At 40.1% G+C, this 14,222-nt stretch overlaps 1 protein-coding gene across 8 annotated transcripts in view; it reads right to left on the reverse strand.

The window, feature by feature from the left end:
* The window catches only part of Fam13b (family with sequence similarity 13 member B), a 65,425-nt gene that overhangs the window by 31,655 nt on the left and 19,548 nt on the right, over positions 1 to 14,222 (reverse strand). For all 8 annotated transcript variants that reach the window (XM_059245879.1, XM_059245883.1, XM_059245881.1 and 5 more), the window contains exons 2-7: positions 11,790 to 11,956; positions 10,064 to 10,255; positions 9,439 to 9,651; positions 7,545 to 7,722; positions 7,105 to 7,246; positions 977 to 1,137 (exon numbers count right to left, since the gene is read on the reverse strand). In XM_059245879.1, the coding sequence (XP_059101862.1) occupies positions 977 to 1,137; positions 7,105 to 7,246; positions 7,545 to 7,722; positions 9,439 to 9,651; positions 10,064 to 10,220 (851 nt within the window). In that variant the 5' untranslated portion in view covers positions 10,221 to 10,255; positions 11,790 to 11,956. The remainder of the gene's footprint in view (positions 1 to 976; positions 1,138 to 7,104; positions 7,247 to 7,544; positions 7,723 to 9,438; positions 9,652 to 10,063; positions 10,256 to 11,789; positions 11,957 to 14,222) is intronic.

Raw genomic sequence — 14,222 nt, forward strand, 5'->3', positions numbered from 1 at the left:
CACATACATACCCCCCCACCCACACACACACAATTTAAAAACAACCTATTTTTAGACATCAATGTGGTAATTTAGATGAGAACAGCCACCGCAGTAAGCCCCCACCAGTGAAACTGCTTGAGAAGACCTGGGAAGTGTTCCCTCTTGGGAGCTGTGTCACTGCAGACAGGCTTCAAGTTTCAAAAGGCCAGTGCCATTCCCTGTGTGTACATGCTCAGTTGTCCACGAGGGTGCGCTCTCTGTCTGTCTGTCTCTCTCTCTCTCTCTCTCTCTCCTCTTCCCCTCTCTCTCTCTCCTCCCTGTCTCCCCCCCACTCTGCCCCCTGCTTAGGGATCAAGATGTAAGCTCTTAGCGGTCCTGTCACCATGCCTTTGCTCCACCATCATGGACTCTAATCCTCTCGAGCCATAAGCCCAATTAAACTGTTTCTTTAAAAGTTGCCTGACCATGGTGTTTCGTCACAGCAGCAAGCAGGTAAGTAACTAACACAGTCAATTCAATCACAATACTACCATCTCTAGAAATCAAGGGTGCTAAAACTTTAACCAAACCCAACTAATTAGCTAATATAAAAACAAATTGTAAGAATTATACACACAAGGCTTTATTTCTGACGAAAAGTGTGACACTGGGAAATGAAAACTCCTAACAGCTTTTAGCTTTCTTGCTCTTTGATACTCAAATGTCTCCCCCGCCCCCGCCCCCGCCCCCGCCCCCACCGAGAAAAGGGTCTTACATATACAGCCTGCATGGCCTGGTCTGCTGGAAGAGATTCTCCTGCCTCTGCCTTCCAAACACTGCGATTACAGGAACATGCACACGCCAGGTGACTCTCCAACACTAGCTGTGTCCCTCCCGGCTATGCCCGGCTATGCCCGGCTCAGCCTCCCAGGCAGTTCTCTTGGTGTTTAGTGCTCGAGTCTACAGTGAGACTGGAACCCTCAGAAGCTAAAGCCGGCTCAACTCAAGCCTTTACCTGGCTGATGCTGTAACACTGTCTGGTTCCAGGATGTTTTCAGTCATCCTTAACTGCAACCCCTCTGGCATGCCATCTGACTTTTCTACACCTTCTTCTGGAAGTTCTTCTATATGCTCCAGCTTTTCATCTTCCTCTTCTTCCTCAGAAAGTTCATTAACCTACATAAAAAGGAATTTCAGGATTAAATTTAATAAAGCTTTTAAGACTTATCTAAGATACACTACTCTAAAAATACTGTAAATCAAGTCATTTGTTTTAAGATTTCATTTCCTCAGGATAGCCAGAGCTGTTACAGAGAAACCCTGTCTCGAAAAACAAAACAAAACAAAAATTCATTTCCTAATACCAATCTCTCCTATAAAGTGTCAACATTTTTATATCAAAATAAAATTATAGAACAGGGGAAACATTTACCTAACATGCACAAGGCCCCAGTTTTAATCCCCAGCACTATAAAACTAAATAAAAACCAAGTGTATAAACAAGACAAATGCAACTTTTTAATTTTCATTTTGCTTATGTCAAACAGCATTTTGATGCATGACAAAAAAGAATAATGCTTTAACTAGGAAAAAGCTTGCACTGAATAGTAAGACTGTTTCCCTTTTGTTGGGTCTGGTAGTACACGTCTACAATTCCAGCACAGGAGGAACACTGGAGGTTCCAGCTGGCCAGGACTGCACAGTAAGACTTGTCACAAAAAATTTTAAAGCTTCATTTTCTAACCACTTTTATAATCTAATAATTTTCTAACTAATCTTACAAAGAACTTACATTTTAACTAATAAGCACAAAGTTGTAATTATATTTTTCTAGTAGGATTTATTCAAAAGTCTCCATCATCAAACCAACTATACTAACTAATCACTAACAAAAACAAATAACTAAGATACAAAAGGAAAGTCAATAAAACATTTTTTGTTTTTCAAGACAGGGTTATTTTATGTAGCCTTGGCTGTCCTGGAACTATAAAACAGTCTGGCCTCAAACTCGGAGAGATCCACCTGCCTCTGCCTCCCAAGTGCTAGGACTAGAGTGCTAGGACTAAAGGCGTGCGCCACCACTGCACGGCCAATAAAAGATTTTTAAGTGAAACATATTTTAAAGTTGTCCAAAAGCAGCAGTTAGATGTGGTGGCATACCTCTAAGAGTTCAAGCCTGTCTGGGCTCCAGAGTGACTACCAGGCCAACCTGAGCTACGCAGCAAGACCCTGTCTCAAAAATAAATTATACCAAAGAAGAAATTATAAGTAACCTAATAGCTTTTATAAGTTAATATTAGTTATTAGTCATTAAAATACTGAGCAGCACATCCTGTGCCAGAGACTACTCAAACTAGCCAGACAGAGACCATTCCAGAAAACCACAGCTGATCAAACTGCAGAGAACAAGTGGCTGTGTGGAAGAAGCTCCAACCGATCACCTACACCACCACTCCTGCACCTAAAGCTCAGAGACCACTGAGGAAGAGGGCACGGAGACTGTGGAAGCCAGAGGGACAGAAAGTTTGCTATGAGACTGTGTCTCCTAGAAATGTTAGACTGCACCCAGCAAGTCTTGCCAAGATGGCTGGCTGCCTAAACTAGACTACACAAACCCAAGGGGGAGCTCCTCAACAGTAACTGCTGCCATGTGTCCGATGAAAACACTAACCACAGTCAACGGCTGGACACTGCTCAGGGACACGGGTTCAACATATGGTATCTCAAAAAACAGTTGTAAAAAGTCCATGGCTTCAGTTTGCAAATCTGAGAGACTCCATTCAATCTGTTGTGCTTATAAATGCAATGCCTCATCTACCAATAAAACTGTGATGAGAACAACTTCAGAGGGGGCAGTGAGCCGGGCAGACAGCTCGGCAGGTAAAAGCACTGCCATCAAGCCTGAGTCCATGTCCTTAAGTTTGTTCCCCAGAACCCACACAGCTGAGGGGAAAAAACTTCTCCAGATTGTCCTCTGACCTCCACAGGTACCATGACATACACAATAAATAAACTTAAAATCATTTTATTTAAACAGAATAAATACTTATCCGGTCTACCTATCTTTTGGTTAAAAGGTACTATTTTAACATGTATCACTTTCATAAATCATTCTGGAGACTAAGGAGATGGCTCAGAGGGTAAAGTGCTTACCACACAAGTATGAGGACAGAGTTCAGATTCCCAGAGTCCAGTGCAAAGCCAGATAAGAGTGGCAGTCTGCCTGTAACCCCAGCACTCAAGAAGCAGAGACAGGATCCCAAAGCAAGCAGCTGGCTAGACTAGCCCAAGTCAGTGAGTTCTGGGAATAAGTGAGATCCTACTATTCAAAGAAGACACTAATGCTAACCTCTAGCCTCCACACACACAGACATACGCATGTGCATGCCCCCCTGCACAAGCGTACGCACATACATACAAACACATATGCACCAAACATACATGCTAAAATGAAGTCATTAGGAGCTGGGGAGATGGCTCATTTGGATGCCTCAGCTGGCTCAAATGACAGGTTACATAAGCATTGGGACCTCAACCTGGATCCACAGAGCCCATAAAAGTCAGACATGGTCACGTACATCTGTGACTCTAGCACTGAGGATAGGGAGTCAGGAGATCCCCAGCACACACTGACCAGCTAATCTAAGCAGTCCCTGAGCACCCACTTCAGTGAGAGGCCCTGCCTCCTAGGGTAAGGTGAGGAGCAACAGCGCAAGAAGCCCAATGCTGTCCTCTAGACTACACACACACAGACATCACACATACTCACAAAATTTAAAAAACAATTCATAATTATTTTTAAAAAATCATTTCTATACACAATAGCTCTTGGGAACTAGGAAAGCCTTATACTACTTCATACTGAATGTATCATATTCAAGTCAATAAATCTTACATAACCAGCAATCTCCAATATTTTTAAAAACACTATTATAATCACAACTAAAAATATAACCTGTAGGATTTTCTTCTTCTCAATTACAATTCCTAGCACAATCAATGGGACATCTCCAGTAATAACTAACTCAATTACTTAGATCAAGAGAGGTCATAAAGGACAGAATCAAATGTCCTCTCACTCCATACTAATCTTCACAAGTTCTTCATCTTTCCTCTGTCCACCTGATCGTCTGCTCAACAATTTCTGTTTATTCATAATTCACTTTCAACTATGTAGCTGCCTCAACTTCCCGAGCGGAAACCTTCACCCTACTTATATCTCTTCTCTCTGACTGCTGTAACTCCCTTCACTATGGCCTCATGAAATGCCTGCTCTCCAGACTCCAGACTGTGGAGAATGCTGCTACCTGCCTTCTCAAACGTATAAAGGAACGTAATTATCACTTCAAACCCCCTCCTGGAAAATCATTCATTTGAACAGCCCAATCAAAGTCCACCTGACTTCTGTCAAGTCATTTCTCAAGCATTCCCTATTCATTATTTCAACACACATGCTGCGTAAGACTGCCTACTACCTTCACAAGAGTTTAACAACTAAATACTTGAGTTAATGGGATGAAACTCCAAAACAGTGCTGAATAAACTTGGCTTCCTTCAATTACCACGATTAAATAAAATAAAAAGCAAAGCACTGCCAGACAGCCATGCTTGCCGCTATCCCTAAATATATAAATGAGACTTAAGAAGTAGTTAGGTTAAAGCAACCTCAACACAACTAGGCTGAGTTGGAGACTATGCTACCCGCACCTCAAATACCTCATCAATCCAAATCTAACTGAGGTTTATCAAAACTGCTTAGGAGAAACAAGCTTCACAAATCTGTACTTCTGTTACTTGTAACCACTTTAATCAAGAAGTTTATTTATTTAAATGGGTAAGAAAATAGACCCCAGGGGCTAGAAAGAAGGCTCAGCGGTTCAGAGTACTTACTGGCTGCTCCTCCAGGACCCAGCACCCATATGGTGGCTGACAATCACATGTAACTCCAGTTCAGGAGATCTAACACCCTCTTCTGGCCTCTGAAGTCACCAAGCACGCACAACTTGAAAAACACCTCACTACCCTACTTCTTGGCACTATTTTGCTCAATAGACTGATATCTTTTCTATGGGCAAACCCGACAGAACTCAACATACCTCTTCAGTCCTACTCAATTTAAGCATCATCCTATGTAATGTAAACCACAATATAGTTTAAAGCCAATTTTTCTAATGTTTAAAAAAATATAAAAATACTGACATATAGACAGAAAGTTCAGCACACGTAAGGAAATTATAAGACAGAAGACCACAAGATTATATAACAATATAAAGCATAACCAAGGCATGCACTGCAAATTTCAGGAGTCTATGAACAGTAGGTCAAGCTGTCATCAATTTCTAACAAGTCAAACATCTTAGAAACATAGAAAATGACACATACACACACACAGACTGCTATTACATTTTGGACAGCCATTAATTTTGAATCGAAAAAAGCTACTGGATTAAAATTTAAAGAAGGATGACATAGAGAATTCCTTAATAGATGGGTTTATAACCATCAAGGCATTAAAGTTTAAGTGTCAACCAAGCGTAGTGAGTGGTACATGCCTATAATCTCACCTATAATCTCAACATCGGAAAGGGAAGACATAGAATCAGAAACTCAAGGCAAGCCTTGGCGCTATAAGGAGTTTCAGGTCAGCTTGGGTTGCATAAGACCCTGTCTCAAACAAAAACAAAAAACTTTATGACATAGCCATCGACCTGTCCTCTTGATGTTTATTCTCAAGCAATACTCATCTGGAGCTAAGTGTAATCCCAGTGCTCACAAGATTGAAGTAGGGTATCAGTAATTCAAAGCCAATCTATGCTACAAAGCAAGGTCAACTGTGTGTTACATGAGATCCTACCTCAATAAACTAGCCAGGTATGAGGGAACAAGCCTTTAATCCCAGCACCCAAGCTGCAGAGGCACACAGATCTGTGTGTTAGAGGCCAGTCTGTGGTCTGCATAGTTAGTTCCAGGGCAGCCAGAGATATACAGTAAGACCCTATCTCAAAATAAATAAATAAGTAAATAAATAAATAAATAAATAAATAAAGTGGTGACAAAATACTTGAATTGTAGAAGAAAAACTTTCAAACAGATATCTAACTCACAAATTCTAAACATGAGGAGCCTAAATAATGCTTTAAAAAAATTATAATTATTCAGTTCCAATATTCTTATTTCATAAAGGAAAAAGAAATCAAGTATAATGCAAGCACTAAGTCAGTTGGAAGAGTGTGCACAGTACTTCATAAAACCAAGTGTGGTAGTGAACGCCTATTATCCCACCAACACTTGGAAGGCAGAGGCAGGAGGATCAGAAGTTCAAGGTCATTCTCGCCTACATACAAGTTTGAGGCAAGCCTGAGCCACACGAGATCATCCCTCAAAATAAATGAATGAATGAATAAAAATCGTAACAATAACACCAGATTTTAAAAGCCAGGCATGGTAGCCCACACCTGTAATCCCAGCACTGGGAAGCCAATGCAAGAGGACTAATTTAAGACGAGCTTAGGCTACCTACTCAGTTCCAGGCCAATCTGGGCTAAATTAATACCATTATCTTCACACAAACAATAAAACCAAAAAAAAAAAAAAAAAAAAAAAAAAAAAGATCCAAAATTCAATATATAAATAATGGGTTTGAATAACTTATTATAGTCAGAGGATTTACAATTATCTACTACCCAGGTGTGGGGCATATCAGGGATCCTAACACTCAAGACAAAGGAGTTAGCTGGAGTCATGGGCAACCTGGGCTGCACAAAATAAACAATTTCTAAGTGAATAATGGGGCTGGGGAATAAAGTACAAAAGAATTTCTACCATGCACTCTGACTTTTTCCTAGTTGAACATTTATCTCAGTGATAGAATGTTTATCTAGCATGTCCAAAGACTGAGGTCCAATGCCCAGCACTACACATTAATAAATAATAAATGCCTTTTGCTTAGAACCTAAACTGAGATCAAGAAGTGGGGATAAGGGTATAGACCCAATCATATGCTGCATGGATGTATAACCCATTAATTACAAAGGACACTCAGAAGAAGCACCTCTAGGTTAGTAAGTCAATTCTTTGTTCGTGTCAACCACTAAGAGAGGACTCTTCCCATTTTCTAAGAAATAGAATGTTAAGGATGCTCACCTGCTCAGTAATTGAACTCAGATCATTTGATGAAAAATCTTCTTCTTCATTTTCAAAAAACTCATAGTAATTTTCCAGAAGTCCCGCCATTATCCTGCTCACAATTTCTTGCTCTTTCATATCTTCCATATCCGTATAAATGCTAAGAATAAAAGCTTAAATTGAGCTGAGTTCTTAATTACAGGTAAAATGAGACAAGAACCAGTGAGTCACTTTATGAAACTGAGCAATTTATGTCATCATTCTGTACCTCAGTTTCCCTATCTGTAAAACCTACCTAATTTGTACCCTGAACACAGCAATGCTGTGAGAATTAATCAGATAGACTATAAAAAAAGTCATGGTTCATCAAGCATCCTACGATTCTTGGGAGACAATATAATGATTCCATTTCACAAATCCAATTTTTCTAAATTAAACAAAGTTGTGAAATAACTTACTGGAAGACATCTGGACCAAAAACAGCAGCCAAAGAATTTGCAGACCAAATTTCTTCATGATGGGATGCTACATTGGCTAAAAACCTACACAGAAACTTCAACAAACTGTAATTAACAGGTGGAAGCTGCTGCAAGAGGAACCTCAACTTTCTTCCAAATTCATCTTCATTATTATAATCTATAAAACATAATGACAGGTTTTCTTAATGAAGTAAAAAGTAAAGCTCAGATAGTTTGCCAAGTTCACATTACTCCACCCACATTATTATTATTATTTTACTATAATTCAAAACCTCTTCACTTCCTCTGGAGAGGCCAATGCCTTAGGACTTTGCAGTTCACTTAAGTGAAAGAAAAGTTTGAAAAGGGGAGGTGGAGAAGAAAAAGGACTCAGCCTCTCAATTACTGTAGGATGTTTTCCTCACCTATTACTCATGCGCCTCAATTCTCTAACTTTTCTCATCATATTGTCTCTGGCATGACTACACTTGTGTTTCCAAATTAATGCCAACGCTGAGAGGTCAAAATACACTGACCTGCCAGTCAACAAAACTACCAGGGAGCCATCAACAGGCAAGTATCAGTGACAAGTTCCTACACGGACAACTGAGAAAATAAGAAATGAACGGGGTGACAGACAATTTTTTTCTCTCTTGGTGTTCAGAAAATAATCATTAATGGCAATATGACCCAACTTTCTGTTTCTCACGTGGGTTTCTCCTCTAAATTTTCTGGTTTTGTTTTTGGACGATTGGCCCAGACTGGCCTCAAACTCATAGGATTATGGGCATGAACCACCACACTGGCTCTGGCTTCCTTCCCAAGTGAATGTGAGCACACAAGGCAGGCCTTGTGTCTGTTCTATCAACGCGTTTTTATAACAGAAACTGGGCCTTTAGAAACCCCATTAATGGATGATGGTCTGATTTTGGAGAATTTCTCAGAAGTACTTCAAAATGAAGTAATTTATTACTTTCTTTTTTTTAATTTTTCTGCAGGTTCTTAAAATTAACTCAGAAAAAAAATGTTAAAAGGTGACTTATGGTAATGATAATATTGGCCATTTCTGTAAGATAACAGCGGTGTAAAATGTTTTCAGGGTCTGGGGGACCGAGTCAGAAGGACTCTTACTGCACAAGCATTAAGTACCTGAGTTCAGATCCCCAGCACCCCCTTAACTTCTTAAGACCCAGAACGTACATGGTAGAGAACCAAGTCCGGCAAGCTGTCTTTGACCTACACAGGCGTACTGTAGTGTGCACACCCATCCACACCACCAAATAAATGATAGTTTTTTAAAGAGATGGTTCAGTGGATACAACACTTGCCACACAAGCCTGATGCCTTGAGTATTTGGATCTCCAGAACCCATGTAAAAGTGGGAAGTTGAGGAACAACTCAAAGCTGTCCTCCCACATACATACATACACACACACACAGTGTTATACATACACTCTCATACACAAATAGACACATCACATACACAAAAATACAGATTCGAAATTTTTTTTTTTTTAAAGATTTATTTATTACATATACAGTGTTCTGCCTGCATGTATCCCTGCAGGCCAGAAGAGGGTGCCAGATCTCATTACAGATGGTTGTGAGCCACCATGTGGTTGCTGGGAATTGAACTTGGGACCTCTGGAAGAGCAGTCAGTGCTCTTAACCCCTGAGCCATCTCTCCAGCCCCCCAGATTCAAAAATTTTAAACTACTACAAAGGTCCAAGAAGTTGTCATTCCCTTAACTGTATCACATAGAACCAAAGAGCAATGGAGAAAATAAAAAAATTAATCTCTAAAACTCTATACTAAACTGACCACATATCAAATTTCTAAAAGGCAGGGACTCCAACACTAACAATAAATGACTGATAAAAATCCAACTGTTACCTTGAGAAAGCTGCATCAAGTGAGTGTGCAAGCTGCCGGGTATGACGGGCTCGGGGAGCTCCTGCAGGAAAAACCTAAGGAGGCTAATGGCTGAGGGGACGTCCGCTTCCTTAACCAGATCCACCTCTTCTCCACTGTCGTATCTCTGTCGAAGCCACTCCACTGTCTCAGCGTTCCCATTGACTTGAAACAGCCCTTGTTGCTCCAGACCTCCTAGGTTAGTTAGTTAAAGTAAGAATTGAGCTACACCTTCAACTGCCTGCCCACATATACTCATTCTCAACTAAAAATTCTCCTACTTTTGGAAAGGCTTTCCTGGCTCCCCAGATTTGGCTAAAAAGCAAACTGGTCCTCTAGCAGCACACTCTCTCTGAGGGACAGTCTACTTCACCCCACCCTTATAGCCTTGAAAGAGTTCCTAGTACCCCCGCGAAGAATGCTCTCAGCTGGGCGACTGCCATTTCTAGATAAATCAATTTAAAAATATATATACTAAAGCCTTAGAGTTTATATTGTTCTTCCTGCTTCGCACTATCCATACTAAGAAAAAATTAAATCCAAAATCAAAAAGGGGTAGTTGGTTCCTCACGACAAAAGCTAGCCCTCAAAGGAAGGAAATGTATACCATGTTCCTCAATATAGTCCACAACGTGGCGGACTATGAACGGAACCGCATTGTCTGGATGGCCTCCCTGCTGCAGCTCATCAAGTGGAATCCCAAAGATTTTGTTAGCAAGATCGGAGTTGCAGTTACTCAAGGAAGGGGAGGAGCTCTTCCTCATATCTTTTTTGCAGCCAGAAATCAAAGCTGTCTTTTCTGCCAAATGAAAGACAAAAATGAAAATAGAAAAAGAAAAAAAAAAGACTATAATGATTAACAGGTGGCAATATGAGTAAATACATTAAAGAAAAAATGCTTTTACACCTGAATGTGCACTATCTATTAAAATATGTTCCAGTTATCAGGCCCGTGATACAGTCTACAAATAAATCTCAGAGTAATTAGATAGGTTTTCTCTACTACAGAACCTGGTCTGTAATATCTGACTGAACACTTAACAGTGTCAAAAGGTCATCCAAAACTTTTTGGAAAGTGACATTAATATCCCAAGAAGACTTCCACTCTGAAAGTGTAGTGGTAATGCAGTTTTAGGTAGAAGCCAAGCCTGATCCATCTCCGAACCTGCAATATGAACCCTCAATTCACAAACAGGTAATCAGGAAAAGAACCACTTTATAAACTGATGGACCTTTTTAAGACATGGTCTCAGTATAAGCTCAGGTTGGCCTTAAACTCAAAATCCTTCTGCCTCAGCTTCCTAACTGCTAGGATACAACCATATATAGCATGCCTAGCTATCAATCACTCTATAAACTAAGGCCTGATAAGAACAAGAATAATCATTTATTACTATATGAGCAGCTGTAATGTTTTTTTTTTTTTCCAGAAAGGAAAAATGTTTAGTTCTAAGCTTAAACTTTTTTTTTTTTGTTTTTTTGTTTTTTTGGTTTTTCAAGACAGGATTTCTCTGTGTAGCTTTAGAGCCTGTCCTGGAACTAGCTCTGTAGACCAGGCTAGCCTCAAACTCACAGAGATCCACCTGCCTCTGCCTCCCGAGTGCTAAGATTAAAGGTATGTGCCACCACCGCCCTGCTCTAAGCTTAAACTTTCAGTGAGGAAAAAAAAATCCCAGACCTCCAAGCTAGTTCAGAAGAAATAGCTGTCTTCATTTTGTAGAATGGAGACTAGTAAAGAGGAAAAGAGAGAATGCCTCAGAAAGTGAGTCTCCAGTATCTGAAGCATTAGATAACAAGCAGTCCAAATAATTAATTGCTAAACAAAAGGAAAAAAGATTATCTTTAAAAGAAGGAAAACCTTTTTCAAGTACTGATACACCAGATAAAAGGTGAATCCCAGTAGTATCAGGACATAATATCATGAATGTAATAAAACAATATAATTAACGTAATTAATATCATAAATAATTATTGAATGAATTAAAAAAAAAGGTGAATCCCAAGATTCTAAAGTTTGAAAAAGTAAGACTGAATCAGCTGTATTAGCTATCAAGGACTCCATAGCAAGACTAGAAAACAATCCAACCAATTTTCAGGAATGGTAGAAATGAACTTACCAATAAGAAAATAACCATAAATTTACATAGTCTTAGACAAGCAACATCTATTCTTTGATGTACTTGGTGCCGGCTAATTAATACAAAATCTCAAAGTTAATCAAATAGCAGCTAACAACATGAATCACTGATAGCAAAGAATTAAACAGCAGCTATAAACTGCAAACTCCGAAACTCTTCGCAGATTTACGGAGCATTACCACGAAGCAAGCTTACCTTTGAGTACTTAAACACCTAAGGTTAAAAAACGGCTTCTGCACCAGCTACCCTCACTGAGCAAGCATCCTTCTGTCATTTACGGTTGTTTGAGATTATGGCAGAAGATCAGCCTGTAGTTCCTCATTGAAGAAACGCAGAACTCGATCAGTACTTCAGCAGTTAATCTACAAGACAAAAAGACAACGACTGTTTCAACTCTCCTGTCTTTATGTGTGCTTGTGTGTGCGGTACTCTAGTGCTCTCCCTCTCATTCTTTGATCGAATCTCTCACTGAATCTGAAGCTTACCAGTTCAGGAACAGTGACCAGTCAATGAGCTCCCAGGATCCACCTGTCTCCACCACAGAATGCCGGGGTTACAGGATCTAGCAACTATTCCTAGGTAAGTACTGAACAAAACCTTTAAAAAACAAAACCCCTCGAGGGTCTCACTATATAGAGCTGGCTAGCCTCAAGCTTACAGAGATCATTCCGCCTCTGCCTCCCAACCAAATCTAATCATTCAAATACACAAAATTTCTCAATTGTTTTCCATTGCCCACAGCTGTTAGTCCAGGGGGGCAATCATGAGCACATGTCATCTTGCATTTCCAAAGCAGAGTAGTAAACAATACACTAAAATATAACATACGTAGATGTAACACATTAAGGAACTAGAACAATGGTTCTCAATCTTCCTAATTGGTTGGAACCAAGTGCTGGGATTACAGGCATGTGAAACCATGCCTGGATAGCTTATTGTTTTTTAATATAAAACTACAATGTACTTGTTTCTAATCAGAAAAGGGTATTAGAGGAATTCTCTAACTTACTCTAGACAAATAGGTTCCCAGAGATGGAAACTTTTCTCATTTCATTTTAGAGTTGGCAAGAAGTTCCTTTGAGAAAAAAAGGGGGGGGGGCAGAATTTGGGGATGAAGAGAGTTAAGTGCTCTCACCACAAGAATAAAGACTCAGTTTCATCCCTGGCACCTATATAAAAAGCCAGGCCTGGTGGCATGCCCATGTCATCAGTGCTGGGGAGGCGGAGACTGCAGGTCCCTGGGGCGCAAAGGTAGACCAGCTGGTCTAGGATAATCTGCAACCCCAGCTCCTGGTGAGAGACTAGCCCGGAAAACAAAGCGGATGGCTCCTGAAGAACAACACTGCAAGCTGTCTCTGGCCTCAAATGCAAACTCGCACAGGTACACTCGCATCCACATCCACGTGTGCACAGAAGTGTGTACCGATGTACACACACAAAAGCAGCACTGATCTAACCCGTAAGGCCACGGGTTCAATCCTAAACTCCACAAATGAAGAAAGGTCGGGACTATCCTTGTTTGTTTTGTGAGCTCTGAGCAAATCTCCACCCCCAAGACTACTTCATTTCTGTTTCCCCACTTCTGAACTCCCCAACTAGAACCCAACTATGTGAACCGATGCTATCATTTCGAGCACTTCCCACTTCACTACCCATCGGAATCCTCCAACCATCCTGTGAGATAAGGGGGCAGGGACGCCGCTGAGAGCTGAAAACCTGGTCAAGTTCCAGAGCTTGTGACTACAAGCTGCAACTGGCTTTTAAGTGGATGTCCTTTCTAGCTAACAAATACAGATCTCAGTGAAACTGCAGCTTCGAGTTCCCTCAAAAGGTATGAAGCCACAGGGTGATTGCTGCATTGAAGTGGCATGTTACACTCTATTCCAAATCCTTCACTGTTCCTATTTCTAGTTAAAATCAGCTACTCACAAATTAACCTATTGTTCTCTCTTGGAGAAGTCCCAATTCACTCGTCTGTGTTAACACCAATTGTAGACAAGTTCATCTATACATTCCATACTCCCTTTTTTACAACAGTAACTCCTCCCATATTCTTGGCATGCTACAAAAATACTTTATTAACACAGAAATATTCTCTGAAAAGTATTTATTCATTGATTAAAATGGGGTCTTCATTTAATGGGGAGATCTATTTATTGTTTTGTTTTTGAGACAGTGTGTCACTATGGAGCTCTGGATGGCCTGCAACTCCCAGATATGCCTGCCTGTCTCCAAGGCACCAGCATTAAAGGTGTGTAACCAGGTATGCCTTTTTAGTACTGCTATGACAGAATCAGAATCTTGGTATTGAGGTATCTAGTTGAGAACTAAATTTAGGCTGAGAACCTTGTTCCAATATAAAATCAGCTTCTTTGCTGTTTATCTGTAACACAGGATATTATATTAAGTTAATTTGCAGTAATTCATTCATGTTAAGAAATGTCAGCTTTTCAAATAAAAAGATTTAACCCATGTAGAAAATTTTTTTAAAAAAATCACACCTACAACTCAATAACAAGGAAACAACTCAGTTAAAAAATAGGTATGGATTCCAGGACAGGGTCCAAAGCTAAAGAGAAATTCTATCTCAAAAAACCAACCAACCAAAACAAGACAAAAATAGGTATG

The sequence above is a fragment of the Peromyscus eremicus genome, chromosome 19 (assembly GCF_949786415.1).
Source record: "Peromyscus eremicus chromosome 19, PerEre_H2_v1, whole genome shotgun sequence".
NCBI lineage: Eukaryota > Metazoa > Chordata > Mammalia > Rodentia > Cricetidae > Peromyscus > Peromyscus eremicus.